General features: G+C 43.7%; 1 protein-coding gene across 8 annotated transcripts in view; it reads left to right on the forward strand.

Moving 5' to 3' along the window:
• The first annotated feature begins 2461 nt into the window (after positions 1-2461).
• The window catches only part of PIP5K1C (phosphatidylinositol-4-phosphate 5-kinase type 1 gamma), a 58940-nt gene continuing 39977 nt past the window's right edge, over positions 2462-21424 (forward strand). For all 8 annotated transcript variants that reach the window (XM_088149405.1, XM_088149409.1, XM_088149411.1 and 5 more), the window contains exon 1: positions 2462-2707. In XM_088149405.1, coding sequence (XP_088005531.1) covers positions 2590-2707 — 118 coding nt within the window. In that variant the 5' untranslated portion in view covers positions 2462-2589. The remainder of the gene's footprint in view (positions 2708-21424) is intronic.

Consider the following 21424-nt stretch of genomic DNA (forward strand, 5'->3'; position numbering starts at 1 on the left):
TTTAAAATAACAGGATAAAATAACTACAGGAAAACCACAGGGAAAAGATGTGGGAGGGGGAGACTGCCGTCACAGACTAAGTTGGATGAGTCTATTAATTTCCTGAAAAATTCCCTCTCCTTTCTTCAATATATTCTTCCCTTCCTGCAATATAGCATTCACCTGTTATCAACGGTCTCCCCATCTCATGTCAAAAATTAAGAATGGATTCAACGAACTAAACATGGTCCTACAGTGCGCTACCAGAAACTCAGAAAGAGTTGTAACTAGATTTTTGTTCGGTCTCTGCTCATCACTGCGAGAGCACGCCGCCTAAATTTGAAATAATTTTTTAAATAAATCATGATCTCCCAGGGAACCCCTAGTGACCTCCCACGGAGCCCTAGGGTTCCATGGAAACCCTGGAGCGTGGAGGTCATCCAACTGGCTTTGTGCCTAAAGCAGGACTAGAATTCATGGGGGGAGAATATGCCAAAGGGCGGGGGCAATGGGAGAGAAGGCTCTCCTCCTGGGCCCCGCCAGCCGACATTCTCTCGCTGACGGGGTCCGCAACATGCCCTCTCTGCCTGTCTGGGTGGGACGGGTTGATGTAATGGGGGTGAGACGGTCCCACAGGTAACCTGGACCCATGCCATGTAGGGCTTTAAAAGTGATAACCAACGCCTTGAATTGGACCCAGAAGCAAACTGGCACCCAATGCAGCTCCTGCAGCAGAGGTGTTATATGTGCCATCCTTGGGGCACCCAAGATTGTCCGCGTGGCCACATTTTGAACAGCTGTAGCTTCCAGATACTCTTCAAGGGTAGCCTTGTGTAGAGTGCATTGCAATAGTTTAACCGAGAGATGACCAGGGCATGAGTGACTGACCGGAAAGCCTCCTGATGCAGGAAGGGTGCACCACATGAAGGTGGGTGAAGGCCCTCCTGGCCACAACTGCCATCTGCTCCTTGAGCAGGAGTTGTGAGTCCAGGAGGACCCCCAGATTACAGACCGCATGTGTCTGGGGTAGTGCAACCCTGTCCAAAATCAAAGATGGTAAATTCCTGGATACAGAGGGAACTCCAATCCACAGCCACCCCGTCTTACCGGGGTTCAGCTGAAGCTTGTTGTTCCCCATCCAGACCCCTACAGCCTCCAGGCACTGTGAAAGGATGGTCACAGCATCACTCAGGTCATCTGGGACCGAGATGTATAATTGAGTATCATCTGCATATTAATGATACCTCATTAATGATCTCACCCAGTGGTTTCATGTAGGTGTTAAAAAGGAGCAGAGAAAGTACCAAACCCTGTGGCACCCCACAAAGGAGGGGCTGCGGGCTGGACCTCTCGCTCCTAATCAACACCAATTGGGATCGACTTTGGAGGAAGGAAGAGAACCAGCACAAAACTGTGCTCACTCCCAACTCTCCAAGTCAACCGAAAAGGACACCATGGCTGATGGTATCGAAAGCCACTGAGGGGTCAAGAAGAGCAAGGATGGGTGTACTACCCCCATCCCGCTTCCACCAAAGATCATCCATGAGTGTGACCAATGCCATTTCCATCCCGAATCCGGGCCTGAAACCTGACCGGAAGGGGTCCAGATAATCTCTTTCCTCCAGGATCCGCTGGAGCTGCAACGCCACCACCTTCTCAGCCACCTTCCCTAAAAAGGGGAGGGGAGGGGGGATTGGGCGAAAATTGTCCAGTATGGTGGGATCCAGTGATGGCTTCTTGAGGAGGGGAAGCACCGGCGCCTCTTAAACACTCCCTCCCTCAAGGATGAAAGATGCTACCAGACTCGTCCTGATTTTTTGTCACCATAGACTAACACGGTTCTCCTCCTCCAACTTTTCCAACTAACCATGTTTATTAAAAAGCATAAACAAATAAGTATTTGCTCTGAATTGACGTCTAAGATGGCACTGCCTGGTTTCTAGTTTTATCCTCAAGAAATAGCCCAAGTAAACAGGGGAAGTTGAAAGAGCGTAAGGGCACGTAGTGCAGTTTCAGTCTGATTCTCGTTGGAACATCCTGCTCAGCCGTCCGGTGATTTGTTTAATTTCGCAAATGTTGTAGACCATGATTTACAGCTATTAGTGAAACCAGTCAGCTGTGGTTTATGCCACGAATCATGATTAAAGAGCAGCACCGCACACGCGCTTGCAGACTAAAGTTTCTTCCTCGGGGAGAAAAATGCAGCACCCCCCCTCCCCCCGTCTGGACGTTCCGCGAGCCCAAACCGTCTCCCGGGTCCTAAGGAGAGCAACTCCGCGCCACACGCTCCCCGACCACCGGCTCAAACGCAATAGAAAAGCGCCACCTTCCCAGAGCGTCCCCCCAGCCTACCGAACACCCTAAAGCCAGACCGGGAGCCAGCTGGAGGGGACGGCCGAACCGTCACAGACTCCTCTTCCGCTCCCTCATGGGGCGCTCTAGCCCTCCGACTTCGTGGCCCGGCCTCCAGGCTGGCGCGTGCGCGCTGCCGCCGAGTCGTCTCCCGCCCGGTCTCTACCTCTCCTTCTGCTTAGCCGAAGCGGCGGCAGCGGGTCGCGGCGGCTGAGGCGAGGCGAGGCGAGGCGAGGCGAGGCCGGGCCTCCGCCAGCTATGGACCTGGAGGCGTCCGACGAGGCGGGCTCCACCGGAGGGGCCGAGGCGGGAGCCGGAGCCGTCACCCCCGAGGCGGGCGGCTGGGGGGCGCCGACGGATCCCGCAGCGGCAGGAGGTAAAGCGAAGGAGGCGGCCCCATCATCCCCGCCGGACCGGTCCGGCGGGTGGCCGGTCCTGAGGAGGGAGGGCCCAGGTGGCATCCTCCCCGAGCAGGGGCGGGGGTCGCCCCTCATCGCCCGGGCCCCGCTTCGGGAGGGGAGCCGTCCCTTCCGCCCGCGATGCGCTCGGCTGCCCGCCCGCAGCTGCTCGCCCTCCGGTCCAGCTGCTTTCCCCCTCGGGGACGAAGAGCATCCGCGGGTGCCGTGGCGGAGCGAGGGCACGGAGCCCTCAGGCAGCTGTGGCTGAACGTGAGGAGGGATGCCTGTAATTACCCGTATTGTTTTATCAATTCTCGTCCTTCAGTTATAATCATGAGTGCAAAACCGTGTCTGGGGAGGGGGAGGCGGAATCACGAGGCTCTTGAGGCTAATCCTGGTTTGTTGCTACTGTTACTGAGGGAGACCATGACTGGGTTGATGGCTAATATTGAATACTGTTGGGGGAAAGAGGGTCTGGATCTTGGGCTGTTGTCAGTGTAGGCGCTGATGATACAGTTCGGGTTTATCGGTAGTTATATCTGCTGAATGATGGTGGGGGGGAGACTGGGTTATGGATAATGATAAACAGTGTGGCTTGTATTGGAAGTGAAGATTTAAAGGTAGCCCTGTTTTTCTTGGTATTAGTATGAGACTTTGCTGCAGGAATGGTAGTTTGGATACTTTGGGGAGGGGGAATCCTAAAGGTTATTTAATAACATGGCATTTATTGATACAAGTTACTGTTGGGCTGTTAGTGATTCAGCCAACTACCCAACAGTATTAATACTGTTAACATTCCCATCAGAACATTTAACATTGGTAACAGTACTTGTTTGGAGGACATGCTGGCAGATCTGTGCTGAGAGGTTGAAAAACAATTGTGGGGTTATGAGCAATAGTATCAGTGTTCATCAGTATAAAATTTAGGGGTGTGGAGATTGCACATTAAAATGTGGAGATTGGGTTACAATGATGGATTTTGGTGCAAATCCAGGAAGGGGTAAAAGTACATATTGTCTGTTGTTGTTATTAGGAAAAGCATTTTCGATGCATTGCTAGGAGGAGTTGCTGGGTTCTACATATTACCAGCATAATTATTATCAACCATCAGTGTAATTAGCATTAGTAGTTTAGGGAAACAGTAGTATAGTGACCAGAGAGGAGCATATAGGGATAATATAGATTTATGGTATATAAGTGTATATTGGATGAGATAATAGGGTGTGGAATGGAAAAAATCAGGAGGGGGACACTGAGGGTTTCTTGAGTATAATGCTGCTGATGTATAACAATAAAAAGTTGTGGGGGGAGGAAATTTACAATGGGATGCAGCAGGCAGATTTGCAGGGGAGAAGCTGGGTGGGGAATTTTTAAGACTGTTTGGCAAAAATCAGGGAGTTTAAGGAGAGGCTGAAAAAGTGGGGGAGAACCCAGGCATGGGGAGGATTAGAGAAAAGTGAAGCAGGAGTGTGGGACTGGAGAAGTGATTTGGGGTTTACAATAAATACTAAGTAATGGGTGCCTTGGGAGAGTTAACAAAAATCTTGGAAGCAGGCAAAGGACAGAAAATGTAGTTTTGGGGGAGAAATCTTGGTGGTCTTGGGAGAGGTATCGTTAGAGAAGGAGGGATAAAGGAGGAGGCAGGAGTGGTGAAATTCTAGTGGGAGATAGAGGTTGTATAGATCAGTGGAAAGGGGGCTTACTCTGCAATTTTATGAGTTGAGAAGAGGACAGCTATGTCATTAGGGTGGAGGCAGAAGGGAGAAAATTGGTCAGCTGCAGGCAGTATTGTTGGGGGAAGATGGACAGGACACCCTTAATAGCATGAAAGGAATATGACATAATCTGGACATAATCCAGACTTTCATCATCACCCTGACCCTCACATATTAAATAACTTTGGGCTTTATTCTTCACCTCCCCCCCAAAAAAATCCTGCTTTGCCTCAGTTCTTTAAGAATTTAAATAGGATCTTTCACCATACCCTCAAAAGGATGCTTCTCCCACTACATCTTTTTAGACTTTATTTTTAAAATTGAGAACACAGCTTGTTCTTTCTTCACCCTCCCCCAGGGGATGTTCTCATCCCTCCACACTAGAATTTAGATATGGTGCATATTTCAGCGTACAGGTTACTTAAAATCAGCCTTGTGAAAATTTGAAATATGCTGCATCTTTTGCTTTCTAGCTAATTTAATCTTATTAAACTTCAGTTCAACCAAAGTTGGTGACTTTACTTTTTAAGCTTGCTATTTAAAAAAGAAGATCTTTGTTGGAAGGAAAAGTAATTTTTAATCATTTTTCTGTTGCAGCAATGCAGAGTACTGTCAACGGTAAAGGAAATTGCATCCCCCTCCCACAATTAAAAATAGTGCGTAAAGATTAAAACTTATCCCTTCTTTATCATGAGTCATTTGCTGTGCCCCTTAACTAGCATGTGATAATGAGCCTGGATAAATCAAGGTTGTGTTCCCCCCCACCTTTCAATGGATGTGTGTGGGTGAAGCTGGGATTCACAAAGTGTTCCTGGTGATAACAGTACTAAGGGTTGCAATTTATTCTAGATGGGTTAATTTGTGTATATGTTCCCAGACTCCTATCTGCATTCAGGAGTCTTCATTACTCTAATGTCTTCATTACTCTTCATTACTCTAAAGATTCACGGCCAAATTTGAATTCACAGTATTAAAGCCCACATTGCGTTTTGGGTTATGGGAATGAGGCATGACTCTGAATATTCTACCTGTGGTGGTAGGACTTGTAATGGTCCTTTCTGCACCTGAAGGTTATGCTTGATATCCCTAGTCATAGATTAGGGTTCTCACATAATACTAAGCCATAATGTGGTTTGTTTTGTTCTGGTTTACTTATTTGTTAGATTTACATCTCAACTTTACATTCAGGAGCTCAAGGTGGCATACACAGTACATCTTCTCTTGTTTTTCCCCACAGCCGTGGACCTGTGAGGTAGGCTGAGAGAGAATGACTGCCCCAAAGTCTTCCAGTAAGCTTTCATAGTCAAGGGTGGACTCAAACCTGCATCTTTCCACTGGACTTAACCATTAGTGGATTTAGTCTGAAATATGAACCCTGATGTTGTTATTTTAACAACTGTAATGTTTTTATTGTAAATCAGGCTTTATGGTTTACTGTGTTGTATGTGTCCAACTTAAGGCATAAACATGTGTATCTTTGATATATATGTGTATGTATTATAAATAAATATAAATAAAAATCAGGTTTTAAGGCACGTTTCACCAACAACATCAACATAATTGCTGCGTGGTATTAAGTTGTCTCAGATGTCTTTTTCTGGGGGCTGTAAAGCTTGTTGCACTTTGCATATTTGTCTCATAAATATTTAATACGGCTGGGAGTGGAGCTTAAAGAGCCAGAGTGAACAGTAATTGCTCTTGATGTGGATTCCAGGCAAGACACAAGACAGAATTAACAAGCTTGCTTTTTGCATGCAATTCCCCCCTCCCTACCCCATGCAGTGGCCAAAGTGGGTTGCCATTGGCTTGGTCACAACCTGAAGAGTGGGGGTACTGGATGAGGCACGGGATGTTGGCACCATGTCTCTTAAATCCTTTGTGGCAGGTGCATTACTAGAAGGGATTTTAGAAATCTCATCAGTATGCAAAGAAATGAGAGTGTGGCTGAACTGTATTATTGTGGCTGGATTGTAACAAGGGTTCTTAAATGTCATGTTATAAAACCTCAGTCATCGTGGCACACTGTTTCTCCTTTGCCAGCTAGTTATTCTGGTTGCAGAAGGAGTCCCATCAGAAATGTAATGGACTGGCAAAGGAGAAAAATAATGTTCTGTGTCTCTCACTAGCCCCTTCCATTTCTCGCCTGCAAAAAATCCCAGGCTTTAGAGAGTAAAATGTTTTGCAAGCTATTAACTTGTGGGAGGTCACTAATAAGGCTTCCTTAGAAGGAAGCTCAGAGCTTGATGTGTCTGGTTTTCAACATGTAGGTGTTTTGGGCCTACTTGGATTGATAACCAAATCCTTCTGTATCCTGATATTCCAGTTACCCACAGGATTCTGGCTCTTTAAACATCTGATTGTGTTAGTGGCCAATAAGGCTACAGTTCACTTGACAGCTAATTCCATTTCTTGAAAATGTTGCTTTTTGTTTAAAAATATGATTCTAGTCCTTATGATTGCAAAGCTAGTCCCAGCAGTGCATGGGCAATGCCTGGTAAAATCAGATGATGGACCACATTCTCCATCCTTACCTGATTATCTGAAAAGTAGATTAGCCTCCTATACCTTGTACAGTTTTTTGTTTTCACCCCAACCTCCCAGAGTCAGAATGTTATAAAAATAGAAAACATTTACCTGAAATGAGAGATGGAAACAATTTATTGGCCTTCATGCATATGTGCTGATTCCTGTTTGCTTTGGGGGACAATTGGGGTTTTGTTTGGTTTTCTTTCTGTGCATAATTTGGATTGCCTACGTAAGAATTTAATTTTAAAAAAAGTTATATAAAGAGCTAGAAGCACAAGCTTTGTAACTATGAGTTCTGTAAATCTGGTGATCAGGCTGCTTCTGCATTTTTGTGAGAAACCCTGGCTGATTTTGTTCCCTTTCTTCTGGAAGGTGCTTAAGCAATGTTGGGTGTGTGTGTGTTGTGGAGAGAGAAAGAGAAGGCTGCATATAGCCATTTTGAACAGCACTCATTGCTTTGGTTGCAGCATGGCTTAGGGGTGCTAAGTAGCTTGGGAAGATATGCATAGAACCTTTTTAGTCCTGAGCAAATTATGCTGAAATGTAGGGGAAATGTGGGACAAGGAAGAGGGGGGAGCTAGAGGAACGGCGGGGGGCTTTACAAAAAAAATGGCAAGCAACCTTGTTGCCTTGCCACCTGGTTTTCACTTTGGAGAAATTTGCGAGACTGTATAATTTTGTTCTGAGTGGTCACTCATAGCCCCATTCAGATACTGCGTCAAATCACAGAGGCAAACCATAATTTGGAATGGAATTTGAACTGAGAAACCATAGAGTTTTGAACTGAAGTGGGCACAAAGCACAGATTGTATACTGTGATTTAAAGTGAGCGCACAGGCCATGATTTAAGTTAGTTATGCTTTGGTGTGATGTCAGAATTGGCAAACCTTTGTTTGCTTTTTGCTCTGGCTTCAGAGCAAAGGGCTATGCAGGGATAGCAGGATGTGACATGCAGCTGTGAAAGCTGGAGGGAAGCTCTGAAACATATCTTGACTTCTAAATCATAGTTCATATAAGTCACAGCTTGGCATGCAGTTTGAACTGAGCTGTGATTCACAGATCAAATTAAGCCACAGAAGCCTGATTCATACATAACATGAAGCCATAAACTGTGATTTCCAAACCACAGTGGCTGGATCTCCACATTATGGTAAACCAGAGCAAAACCAACACATTATGGCTTACTGACATGCATGCACCCTGTGGCACAAATCAGCAGAAGGTTAGGTTGCTCTCTGTCTCCCAAAGAGCCCTAAAACAGGGTTTGCACACTTAAAAGGCACCCTTCCACTGCAGCCATGCAGGGTTTAGCTCATAAATGATGAGGTTTTAAGGAAAGATGTGAAGGCAGTTAAGGATAATACAAACTGGCACCATGTCTGTGTCCTGAGGAAAATCGAGGCTTAAGGGGCAGCAAGTTTGTATGTCTCATTATGCTGAATGATAATGTGATTTGTTTGGGTTTGACGTAGGCCAAGTTTGTAAAACAAGCTAAATAAGAAACCATAAATAGTGCGAGGCGACGGAGAGCCAGTTTGGTGTAGTGGTTAAGGCATCAGGCTAGAAAACAGGAGGCTGTGAGTTCAAGTCCTGCCTTAGGCATGAAGCCAGCTGGGTGACCTTGGGCCAGTCCCCCTCTCTCAGCCCTAGGAAGGAGATGATTATAAACCACTTCTGAAAAATCTTGCCAAGAAAACTGCAGGGATTTCTCCAAGCAGTCACCAGGAGCCAACACTAACTCGAAGGCACCCCCCCCAAAAAAAGTGAGGAGTGCCCTCTGTCTTCTCCCCACACATGGTGCTTCAGACTTGATCCTAAATGGCTGCCACCTTGGCTTCCTTTAATTCAGATGCAGTAACCTTCAACAAACTAATTTAGGTTAAATTTAGATTAAAACAATCCAAGATTACCATTTAGAACCTGAAGCCTCAGTTAAAGAGCTGAGGGAGGAAGGTTAAAATGGCACTGCACATTCACTAGCTGCAGCTTTCTTGGAGCGTGTTGAACAAACGTGGCTTTAATGTGCTGGGTAAATCCATACACTGTAGATTGTAAATTATGGTTGATGGCTTTGTATGTTATATGAACTCAGCTTATGGCATATTTAATAAAACTCAGGTTAACCAAAAATAAATAACCTGTGGGATGAACTCAGGTTATAAAGACCTTTCTCAGCCTCTATAGTTATTCCTGTGGGTGGAACCATTGGGTAAAGCAGCCTTCATTGGGCCTGCTGCCTACTTTTTTATTATTTATTTATCTAAACTATTTATATGGCCACCCATCTCAGAGCGGTGACTGTTGGCAGCACATGGAGTTAAAGCCAACAACAATTGGGCCAGTAATCCAAATAACCCATGTCTGAGTTTGCAGAAACCGTTCCCAACTTAAAATAGAAATTAAAAAATGATAAAACCAATCCACCAGCAGACTCAGTTGACCTCCTGGCCCAAATGCCTGGGGGAATCGCCAGTCTGTTGTGCCATGCAAAAGGCTAGCAACGCTGGGGCCATGTAGATCTCTAGAGCGATGCTGTTCCACAGAGCAGACCTGCAAAAGAGAAAGCACAACTTCTGGGTCCAGCAAGGTGACATTGCTTAATGGAAGGGACCCGGAGCAGGGCCTCTCCGTTAGTTCTGGTGGGCAAGCAGAAACAATCAGAGACAAGTGGTCCATAAGTAGCCTGGCCCTATGCCAGGTAGGGTTTTACAGGTGACAACCATTTAATTAATTAATTAATTAATTAATTAATTAGTATGCTGTCCATCTCCCTGGAGGGTGACGGTGGGAGGCTCACAATTCAAGTAAAACCCGAAAACAGTTAAAAATATAAATACCCACATTAATTCGTTAAAAAGTCCAACTATATAAAAAGATCCTATACAGTGCACCCAGAAGCGCATTGGGAGTTTGTTATTGAGGCTGTCCATTCTTTTTTTTCTTTTTTCTTTCTTTGTCCTTGGGTAACTTTCCAGATGGTGGGAAGCTGCTGGTGCTCCTCCCTGCTCCCTCTGTTTCACGTTGCCCACTTGGAGTGAATCAGAGCAGGCACTGATGAGAGTCGCTGTCTGAGGCTCCAGAACACTGTTTGGCTTTTTGCTTTGGCTGGGGAATTCTGGGAGTTGAAGTCCACCCATCTTAAAGTTGCCGAGGTTGAGGAACACTGCTTCAGAAGATTGCAGGGAGACCTTGCTGAGGCCTGCACCTCAGCAGATGCCCACCTCTGTTGTATAGGAAGATGAAAATGGGCTGCCTCAGCCAGCAAGGTTTAGGGGAATAGATTGAGGCAAAACACAGTTCTCTGTGAAGTAGTTTAGCCCTTGCTCGATGAGAGCTCAAATGTCTTAGACCGGCACTGGCGGTGAGTGTACTGATCTCTGATGCTTCTGCCAAGATGAATAATGCAGCACGATTCAGGCCACACCTTACCCTGAGTCAGGGGAGAGCTGTCACATTAAGAAGCAGACTGCTGGGGTGGGAGGTTGGAAGCAAGGTTCTCTTTTAGAACATAAAGGGCCACTAGCAAAGAATGCCATCTGGTCCCGTGGGATAGGATGCTGGGAATTTGGAACTACATACCCCTTGCTTCAGGCCCACTGTGTGCTTCACTCTCAGTTGCTTCAATTGTTAAGCTATTCAACTACTGACATTACAGTTTTACGAGCTCTCATTGGTTTTTCTACTACAAAAAGGAGCAGTTTGAGATATGAAAGGATTTTTTAAAAAAACTCTGAATATGAGGTAAGCAAACTGAGCAACCCGTCCTCCTCCACACACATACCCCAAGACCCCATAGCAGGGTTAAGGGTGTAGGATGCAAGATTTGGGAGGCTGGTTTGTCACCTGGGGTGAGGAGGAGGGGTTCTGCTTTCGTCTATTTGAATGCCACACATTTTGTTTTGAATGTTCACTGCCACTTACTGCCCTGCATGCCAGCTGTAGGGAGTGTAATTAAGACCCACCAACAAAGAGACTGCCTAGTAGGCAGACAGCAAAAGCACAGATGGTGAAATGTTTAGCAGCTATTTCTTTCTTCTGCTTTGTCCTGGGAAGCACAATGTTGATTGCTCAGGCACTGGGAGCTTAGTGGATGTGTGAGCCTGGAATACTTACTCATCCAATGTCTACCCATCAAAGGTTTAACTATATGGTTCAAATCAGTACAGATAGTCCTTGCTTAATGACCACAAGAGGGACCAAAAAATGAATTATTAAGCAGGGTGGTTTTTAAGCTAGGCATCACATGACCATACCCGATTTTACAGCAATTTTGCAGTGGTTGTTAAGCGAATCACCACAGTTGTTAAGTGAATCACATGGTCATTAAGCGAATCACACTGTTCCCCTTTGATTTTGCTTGCCATCTGGGAAGGTCGCAAATGACGATCACGTGACTGCAGAGTGCTGCAACTGTTGTAAGTTCGAGCTGCTTGCCAAGCGCCCAGATTGTGATCATGTGACCACAGGGGCACTGTGACGGTCGTAAGTAGCTTTTTTTAGTGCTGTTGCAACTTTGAACAGTTGCTAAATGAATGGTTGTTAAGCAAGGACTACCTGTCTTCAGTATCTAGGTGCTTATCTGGACTTTCCTCCCTACTTATCGGCAGTGTCTATGTACTACTACCATAAACCATATTATGAATTTGTTTGGTTTTCACTTAATGTGTTGTGTGAGACTATCCAATTTTATTCACCAATTTATTCAAGTTTATTCAATAAACCATGAATAAGTCAAGAGTGGCATGACATGATGTGTGAACCTAGTCATCCTTTCTTCCAGTTTGATTGATTGCATTTCTACGGCTGCCGAACTCAGACAATTGTGACTCTGGGTGGTGTACAACCAATAACCAACAAAAAGCAATATAATTAAAAATAGCAACAAAAAAATTAAAAGGTGACTGGAATTCTTGTTGCATCGTTTCAGCAACAGTTCCAATCAGCCCCGGCACCTGAGAAGAGAACCAGGATTTTCAAGCCTTTCTGAAGGCCGGCAGTGTCGGAGGCAACCACTCTACTTTGGAAATGGTTGGGTTTTCTCTCCCCTGGTTCACCAGATCTGGGCTTGGAAGATCTGGTTAGAATTTTGTAAAGCAGAGGTTGGAGGATCACCGCTCAGAGGTATTCTAGGAGAGGATGCTGGCTGGGGAATTCTGGGAGTTGAAGTCCACACAACTTAAAGATGACAAGGTTGAGAAACACTGGATTAGATGACCCACTAATGTTATGACAGACTTCCTTTCTGACTTATCCTACTATCACATGAGGATTGTTCAGTCTGCCACTGACCTAGAACTTCCAAAAGTTTCTTAATGTACTTTGATTAGGAAAGGAATTAAATTGGCAATCTTCCTTCTATATTCTGTTTAGTTACTTGAAATGGTAGGTTGTCTTTCAATACTACCATGCTTTCCCAGAGTGGTGTATAAAGGAAGGTCAGCTGAAAACTATTCAGAAAAAGTATGAGAAAAGTGCAAGAACACTATGTATGCATCTCTGGGTATCCCCCACCCTTTTATATGTTGTGTAGTTTTCTTTTTTTTTTTAATTTTGTAAACTGCCCAGAGTCACTGGGAGTGGGGCAGCATATAAATTTAATAAATAAATTTCAGCATGTTATTCTCCCCAGACCTGCATGGTAGGCAGTAGTACAGTGGTACCTTGGGATACGAACTTAATCCGTTCCGTGACTCTGGTTGCAACTCGAGTTGGTCTCAAGTCGAGGTAAAGTTTCCCATAAGGTTCAATGTAAATCCGGTTAATCCGTGCCGCCCTCCGCCCGAATTTGGTCGCAACCCGAGGCAATTTTCTCTTCAGAGCCTTACTCCCGCCAAGCCTGCTCTGCATTTTCTTTGGAGCCATGCTAACACGCACAGCAAAAACCTTCGCAAAACACCGCAAAACACACCACAAGCCTCACCGAACGTCTCCTTGCTACCACGACCTCACCCACAGGAAGCCGTGACCGCGTGGCAGCAGGGAAAATGGCTGCGGATCCGGTTCGCTAGTAGAGGCGTTCGTAACCCGAGGTAAATTTTCCTGCCGAAGCTGGTCGTAACCCGAAATGTTCGCTAGTAGAGGCGTTCGTAACCCAAGGTACCACTGTATATATTTCTAATTTTGTCGGTAAACCTGTGTCACGAGGCAGGGGCGAAAGGCCTGCCTGAAGTATCATTCAGAATGTTTCCTCCTCTTTTCCCCACCCCTTCTTTTTGATAGTTTCAGCAGTTCTCAGGGCTCTAGGAAAATGTCTGTGTTGGGCAACAGTGTCAGGACAGAATGGGATCCCTGAAGCTACAGCTGAGTAGCTTTAGCAACAAAAGGAAGCTAAGAAATAATTACTCTCAGCCCCCTCTAGACCATGTTTTTAAAAATTGGCAACTTTAAGATGTGTGGACTTCTGGAGTTGAAGTCCACACATCTTAAAGTTGCCAACTTTGAAAAACACTGCTCTAGACAAACTCACGTGCCCCCTTGGAATGATTTGGGTGACCTCATTCCTCAACCCAGAACCCAGAAGTTCACCATCTGCTTAAAGTTGGGTTTTTCAACCGTCTTGGTTGGAAAACTAAGTCTTTTTAAGTCATCTCTCATCTTAAGATATCAGGACAGTCAACAACCACCACAAAGTGAGCCAAAATATCTGCCAGATTTAATACATTAAAACCATAAAGCAAACATTCATGAAAACTGAACAGAAATGTAGAAAAGCAGAGCAAGCTTGTTCCCTCTAAGTGCTTAGGGAGCTGTCCAGCAGGATAAGGACAGCCTGGTGAGTGAAGACTGCTCGTGGGGTCTGTGGGATCAGAGCTAGCAGTGATTGATGAGGAAAAAGGTCTTGGAGTAATGGTAAACAGTTCAATGAAGGTGTCGACACAGTGTGCATCCCCTGTAAAAAAAGCCCAACAGCATATTAGGGATAATAAACAGTATTGAAGATAGAGATGCCAATATCGTGGTGCCATTAATTAATTAATCAGCGGTGCAGCCTCATCTGGAAAATTGTGTGTTGTTCTGATTGTCGCACCTCAGAAAGGATATAGTGGAGCTAGAGAAGATTCAGAGGAGGGCAGCTAAGATGATCAAAGGGTTGCAGCAGTTTCCCTATGAGGAAAGGTTGCAACATTTGGGGAGTTTATAGTCTCCCAAGAGAAAGGAACTGAATAAAAAGGCACATGATTGAGATGCACACAATTAAGCGTGGTGTGGATAAAGTAGACAAGGAGAAGCTATTTCCCCCCTTCCCAAAATACTAGAACCAGAGGTCACCCAATGAAATTAGATACTGGAAAAATCAGGATAGAACCCTTCTGCAGACGGTTCTAAGAAAGTTTATTATGCCTTCTAGGTTTGGCTCCTTCAGTGGGCGATTAAGAATCTGAAGGATGCCCAGCTAGGGTCTGTTTTGGCTCTTTTCTGTCATTCTGGCTAAGGTTGGGATAAAGAAAGCACCTTTCAGTAACGTGATTTTTACATTCTTCCTGAAAGAGTTGGCAGCTGTGTTATCACCCACCCCTTCTGGGCCAAGTGAGAGAAGATTCTGTGGAAGTAGATAATACTCATACAGTAGATAGTGGTGGCATGAATTGACTGTTATTCTGACCTTGAGTACTGCTTCTTATAGTCACTGCACCAAAAAGTTCTTCATTTCTACCATCTAGACCCTTTATTCCTTTCGGCTGGCTACTCTTCAAGGAGGACTTTCTCATGGTGAAATTTCCCCCAGAGCTCAAGAAGGTTTCTGAATTATGTGACGGGGTGTTGTAGCTAGGGAGAAATGTTTTAGATTCTAAGGAGCCATACTTGGGTGTTCAGAAGCTTAATCTTATGCATTCATATTTTAAAACTTGAAATACTGTCAGGTACAGTTTGGAGTCCTTTCTTATGCTGTTAATGCATGCTTCTCGATAACACTATTTCTAGGGAATTGGTTTTCTGTATAACTTATTCTTCCAGCGCTCTCACTTTGTTTAAACTTTTCATCTTAACCTCAGCCTGGATTTGTGATCACAATGTAACGGCCTAGAGAAGATGTTGCTTACAGCAGAGTTCCTCCTTGCTGGCTGGGGAATTCTGGGAGTTGAAGTCCACCCGTCTTAAAGTTGCTAAGGATGAGGAACCCTGGCTTACAAAACAGATTGTTTCAAAACTATGTCTTAATGTCCTGATGATGCTGTTTGTGCCCATAGCTGTCCAGGCTTAATAGGGAGAACAGTCATTGGTCCTTATGAACATCTCTCTTCTGCATTTCTGTTTGAATGCAGAGCAAATTAGACATGGTATGGGTGGAAAAATGAACTTCCACATGCTTGGCTGAACCTGTTCTGAGGGAGATCTTATTTTTCATGTCTTTTTTGCCTTTTATGGATGCCCAGTTATTGCTTTCTTAGCCTGACTTATTGGCATTGTCATCTGAGTCTCGTCTCCATCCCCACTCCCATACTCTCTAGAAGTTATGTGTCCATGTGTGTTGGGGAAGATGTATTTATTCTATCTCCCTTTTCTATCTCCTTTCACTGAAAATTCTCCAAGCAAACAGTGGGGAAGGTTTCAACCTCCCAGGGTAATGCATAACGCAGCCAAACATCAGTTAGCCTAAGTCAGCACTGGCATTGATTTCAGTTCTTTTAAGGCCTTCAGTTCTATGCGTGCCTGAATTTGAGACAAAGGCTTCTTATCCACGCATTCAACTTTGCCAATATTGGGATGTCTGTTAAAATGAATAATTTTTTTGTGAATGACTACTGTTAGTACTATCGTTAATGCTGCCAGCATTTTATCTTCTTTGACTTTAGTTTATAATTCTCTCTAACCATGTGTGCAGTTGAGGACACTTCAGTCCACCAAAACCTGTGCTGTTGTGCATGTCCTGCTTTGTTGTTCTTGCTTAATAAATTAATAATTACTCTGTTAAGAGACTGGTCTCTATATGCTAATCTGGATGTAATCAAAATTAGGCAACAACCAGTTCTGCCAAAGCTGCTGCTGCTCTTCCAGCTTGGCTAGCTTGCTGGACTCTCATCCTGGATCTTGCCTTATTCCCAAGCTACAGCAGGGTGCATGCCAATGGGGGCCGTGGCTGTAAAGGGGGCAGTCTGTAGGGGTGTGGAAATGAACAGCCCAGACCTGCTGCTGGAGATGTTGAGTTCCAGGCTTAAGCTGACCTTCTGTCTCTAACTTGGAGAAAGAGGAAGAATTGAACAACTAGTTAGGTAACACACCTGAAACTAATGTAATTACTTACCTGGAAATTGCAGTAATATACAGATAGTCCTCGCTTAACGATCATTCGTTTAACGATGGTTCAGAGTTATGACAGCCTTGGGAAAAGTGCTTTACGACTCCCTGTAGTCATGTGATCGCGATTTGCAACTTTTTTACAATGGTTGTTATGTGAATCACCGTGGTTGTTAAGTGAGTCACAGGGTTAAGTGAGTCACATGGTCATTAAGTGAATTTTGGCAAAAAAACATCCATGGGGAAGCTGGATTCACTTAGCAACCACATGATTCGTTTAATGGCCATCATAAAAATGTAAAATCAGCTCCAATTCGCTTAACAATCACATTGCTTAGCAATCTAAATTGCTATCCCTATTTGGTTGGCTAGCAAGGACTACCTGTAATGGTATCAGATCCAAATATATTAGAGCAATTGGTAAAAAGATAAAACTTAACCCTTTTACTCTCTCCTAATTTTTTAATCAGTTTAAAAGGGGCAAAGAAAATTTAGGATACGCCTGACTATACGGGAATAGATTGGGTCCCCTCAATGTGAAGATCTCACTTTGAGCACATCTTGTCTATGTTGTACTTACATGTAAACAAGCCTACACCACAACACTGTACTGGCTTTCTCAATCCCTGATTTGTAATCCCTAACTCAACTGCAGTGAAGACAAGGAAAAAGTGAATCTCAAGAGCCAGTGTGGTGTAATGGTTGAGGGTTTTGGATTAGAAGTGGGGAAACCCAGCTTCTGGTCCCCCTGAGTCACCAAAACTCCCTGGGGGACTTTTAACTATTCATTCTCTACCATCCACATCTATGTCACAGGGTTGTTGTGAAAAATGGAAGGAGGGAGCAATATGCATACCACCTTTAGCTCCTAAATAAAAGGCGAGACACAAATATAATAGATAAATAATAAGCCTTTAGCTAGGTTTAAGCAACCACCCCTGGAGAAGAATTGGTCTGGATATGCTTGGATCCTTACAACCCTAGCAGTTGTAGGATGTGCTCATTGGCTGTTTCCTTCCTCACCACCTGCTGCTTATGACTCCTGCTCATTCAGTCATGAAGCCCAAGTGGAGATGGATATAGAGGGTTTGCATGTAGCAATCCCATCCTGCAAAAGCCTTCCCCACCCTACAGCATTGCCCTCAAGCTGGCATTAAATCAGGTCTTGCTTTTTTCCCTGAAACCAGGCCATGGGTCACCTTCTTAAGGAGATAAGAACCCCTTACCTGGGCCTGCTGGCAAGTCTCAGCAGATAGCCAATGGAGTTCTTTTTCTTTGCCTGTGTTGTTCTTTCAAATCGGATGGTGGCTTTGCTCTTTAAAGAGAAGCATGCAGAAATTCTTGTTGCTGTTTTTCTTCCCCTCCCAGAGTAGCTGATCAGGCCCTTCTGGGGCTTCAGTACTGACCTACCTGGGCCATGCTTGGCTCAGGAACTTTATTACTTATGAGCTACAAGGTAAAGCTGCTTAGGTTAATTAGCCTCAAGGTTGCACTAATCTCCAACTCTGGAACTGGTGCAGGAAAAGAGATTAGCTAGCACATTTTCCCCTGGAATCTTCCTCTAGCACTGGGGAAATGCCTGTCCCTTGAAATGTTTCATCTTCACACCATACAGCTGTGAATGTCCTGTAACTGAGGACTACTCTCCGTTTCCTTGTGGCTATGTGTGTGCCGGTTCTTCATACACCAGGAAAAACTTACCGCATGTGAAATCCAGCTTCCTGTATACTTCCCTCTTGCCTTGATAATTAAAATGAAAATCAAATAGAGCTCTTGGCTGGGACTTAAAGACCCCATGGAATTGTTGACAAGGAACGTTTGTCAATCATGAGCAGGCTGAGTTACTCTCTTATTACAGAAGCTAAATTAAAAGGTAGTGCTTAGCAATGCTTGCCTTGTATAACATACATGGGCTGCAAACATCCTGGATGAGGAGCAATGTAAACATAGGGGATGATGAAATGCCATCTATTTACTATTTTTAGCATGCACCACTTCCCTTTTTAAAGTACAGTATTTGAGGTGGTTCACCATTTTAAATCATGGCTTAGAATATGCTTGTATTTAACAGCTTATCTTCTAGCTGATCAGGGATATCTGCAGGGTGTGGTCAAAATATTCAAGATGGCTGCCACAACAGTGTGATTGAGGGCTGAGATGGATAAACTGGCTTCTTTGATTAGAGAAAGGACAATATCTACATTTATTGGTGGCTGGAAACTCCTTATGGACTTTTTGCATAAAGATGAAAAAAAATGAACTTGTGATTTGTGGTTTTGATTAAACAGGGTAGGTTATAGAAAGAAGAGAGTCATGATGTACCTTTAGAGAGAGAAGTTAAAATATAGTTATAACTGCTGTGAAGAATATTGGAAGCCATGTCTTTATAACTTTCTTTATATATTTCTCTTTTTTTCTTATTTTTCCTACTTTTTTTTCTTAATGCACTTTTAGCTTTTTCTGTTATTTCTCTCTTTCTTTTTTGTTTTCTCTGTTCTATTTTAGTTTGTGTTAGTTTTTATTACTGCTGTTAAAACTTTTAATAAAAATTATATTAAAAAAACAACAGTGTGATTGAGGCTTTGTCTATTTTTTATGTATGACATGCATTAAAAAAGGTGCAGCTTCAACCCCACTGTTGGGGTGGTCATCTTGACTTTTTTGACCAGATGCTGCTGACACCCTTGCAACCTGTGATCCCATGCAGGCAAGTAAACAGCTGGCAGAGAAGGGGGCTCTTTCTGCCCTCTTCCATATCCAGCATGCAAATGCATTGGGCTGGTAGAGGAGTGATCTATATATTTTCTAACAAGTCCATTCAGTAAAGGTTGTTTTTAAAAGAAGATCTCAAAGCGGTTAGTTGCTTGCATTCTTATGTTGGGTGCAGAGAAAAGAAGTTCCTATTCTTTGCAGTTAGTGTGAAAATACAAGCAACTCGCTTTCTAGTACCACTGCAGAAATACAGGATAGCATTTTTGTGTGCTTATTTAATAGACATTATTAGTTTAGTATATAATAGACAAAAGGGTAGAGAATGTCCAGACTCCAATGGGGAATCTATGGCCCTCCAGAGGTTGGTTGATTGATTAATGAATTATGTGCCATCAAGGGAGGGCTGACTGTTAGTGGCTACTTAGCTAGATCTTTTCCAGGATGTTCTGTCTCCAGCCTGGCCATTCAGGTCTTCCATCAGTGCACCCATTGCTGTTGCTGGACATCCTCTTCTTTTCTTTCCACCTTTTCCTGAGTTATAGATTTCTCAAGACACTCTGGATCAGTGTTTCTCAATCTTGGCAACTTTAAGATGTGTGAACTTTAACTCCCAGAATTCTACTCAATCCTGGGAGTTGAAGTCCACACATCTTAAAGTTGCTAAGGTTGAGAAACACTGCTCTGGATGTTGCTGGATTACAATTAACAGCATCCTTGCTGTTGGCTCTGCACAGTAACATCCGAGGGCCAGACATTCACTATCCCTGATTTAAAGCATCACTGCCTGCTCTTCAGCTAAGAAGGATTCCAGGGTAGATGATCGTGTTTAATAATAACTCAAATCCCAGCCTGTAAGCTTCCTATCAAATACAACAAAAAAGTAAAAGCAATTGGGAGGGTGAAAGGGAAAAAAAAGCAAATTGTACAAGTCCTAGTTTTAAAGAGCCCTTTTTAGAGGGATGAGCAAAGAAAACATTCTGCAGCTGCTCCTTTTCTGTGCAGTGGATGAAACCTGGTTGGTCTTCTCCTTGAACTGGATAGTTTAGTCTTGAGGAGAGAAGACTTGAGAGGAGGACTGATAATTTCTCCAAATAATGGACTTAAGTTAAATAGGGTGGTAGTTTGTTTGGCCTTGGGGCTGCACTTTGTTTTTACGTCCTACCTGGAGACAAGGCGTGTGGCTGGTAACATGGGAGTCTTGCTGAAGTAGGTAGAACTGAAATGTTTGACCTCTTTCCCCTGTTTCTGTCATTTTTAATAGGGCAAATGAGTATCTTAAGCCTTGCAGAGGCTTAAAGCACTTATTTTGCCCTTTAAACAACCCCAAACAGGAAAAAAATATATACTTTTTTTACTGGGAAAAACCATCTGCTTTTTTCACCGGAGGTGATACAGGTGGTTCAGGGGATATACTGTAATGAGTGCCTTAAACATCCAAGACTTTCAAGGCTCTGATTTTGCCCCTTAGCTGCGCCAACCTCCAAAAGATTAAAAAAAGACCCACTTATTCTGAGGGTATGCAAAACATTATCTTAAAGTGACACAATCCAGTTCTGAAGATTGATATATTAGACTTGTGTCTGGGCCATACCACTTTAGATTGTGTTATTGGGCAGGGGGGAATCACAAGTCTCAGTTCCTTCCGTTTGAAAACTAGGATATTGGGATGTTGGCTTTATTGTTTCCTTCGATTTTATTATGGTTTTGTGAGCCTCCCAGAGTTATGACCCATAGGATGGGCCGTCACCTGAAATAAATAAATAAATAAATAAATGTTGGATGGGAGGACAGATGAGACTTCTTTGGGGAATGCCAATTTTCTGTGTGGAGAGATGGATTTTGTTGTTCAGAGACATATTAAGACGTATAAACTTATTAAGGTTCATACTAAATTGTAGGTTTAGTATGTACAGTTCAGATAGAATTTGATTGCTTGAATGTGAGCTGGACAACTTAGCAATGTGTAGATCTACCCAGGAGATCATGTGGGTTTACTTACAGAGAGATGTCTGTTCCAGAAAATGTTGCATTGGAACATTTTTCCTATGCAAATGAATATGATTCTGATTAGCACATTCATTTCAGTATCCATAGTCTGCTCGAGTACATAGGCTGCATTATTCAATGCAAGGGAGGGAGAGCCAGAACAATCACCGGAAAAGCAAATGCTATCCAACTCTGAAATTGCCAGACTTGCCTGAAGTGGAAAATTTTTGGAGGAAAATTTCTACTCCATAAAATTTTCCAGCCCACATCTCTGTTTATTCAGAAGAAAATCCCATTATATTTAATAGAAGCTGTTTATAAGCAAACAACATGGTGTGCAAAATGTTTCATGTTTCAAATTTGCTCCCATATTCCCAACTATACTGGAAATATTCTGACTTTAAAGCAGTTTCGATAACCTCTTCTGAGCTTGGAACATTTCAGAACAAGATTGGAACATTCCAGCAAGACTGGAATAGTTCATTTCAAATTTAAATCAGCTATTTTGAGTTTGAAATA

The sequence above is a fragment of the Python bivittatus genome, unplaced genomic scaffold, assembly GCF_059951505.1.
Source record: "Python bivittatus isolate LINGU-HERP-01145 unplaced genomic scaffold, Pbiv_v1 ctg000580_np1212, whole genome shotgun sequence".
NCBI lineage: Eukaryota > Metazoa > Chordata > Lepidosauria > Squamata > Pythonidae > Python > Python bivittatus.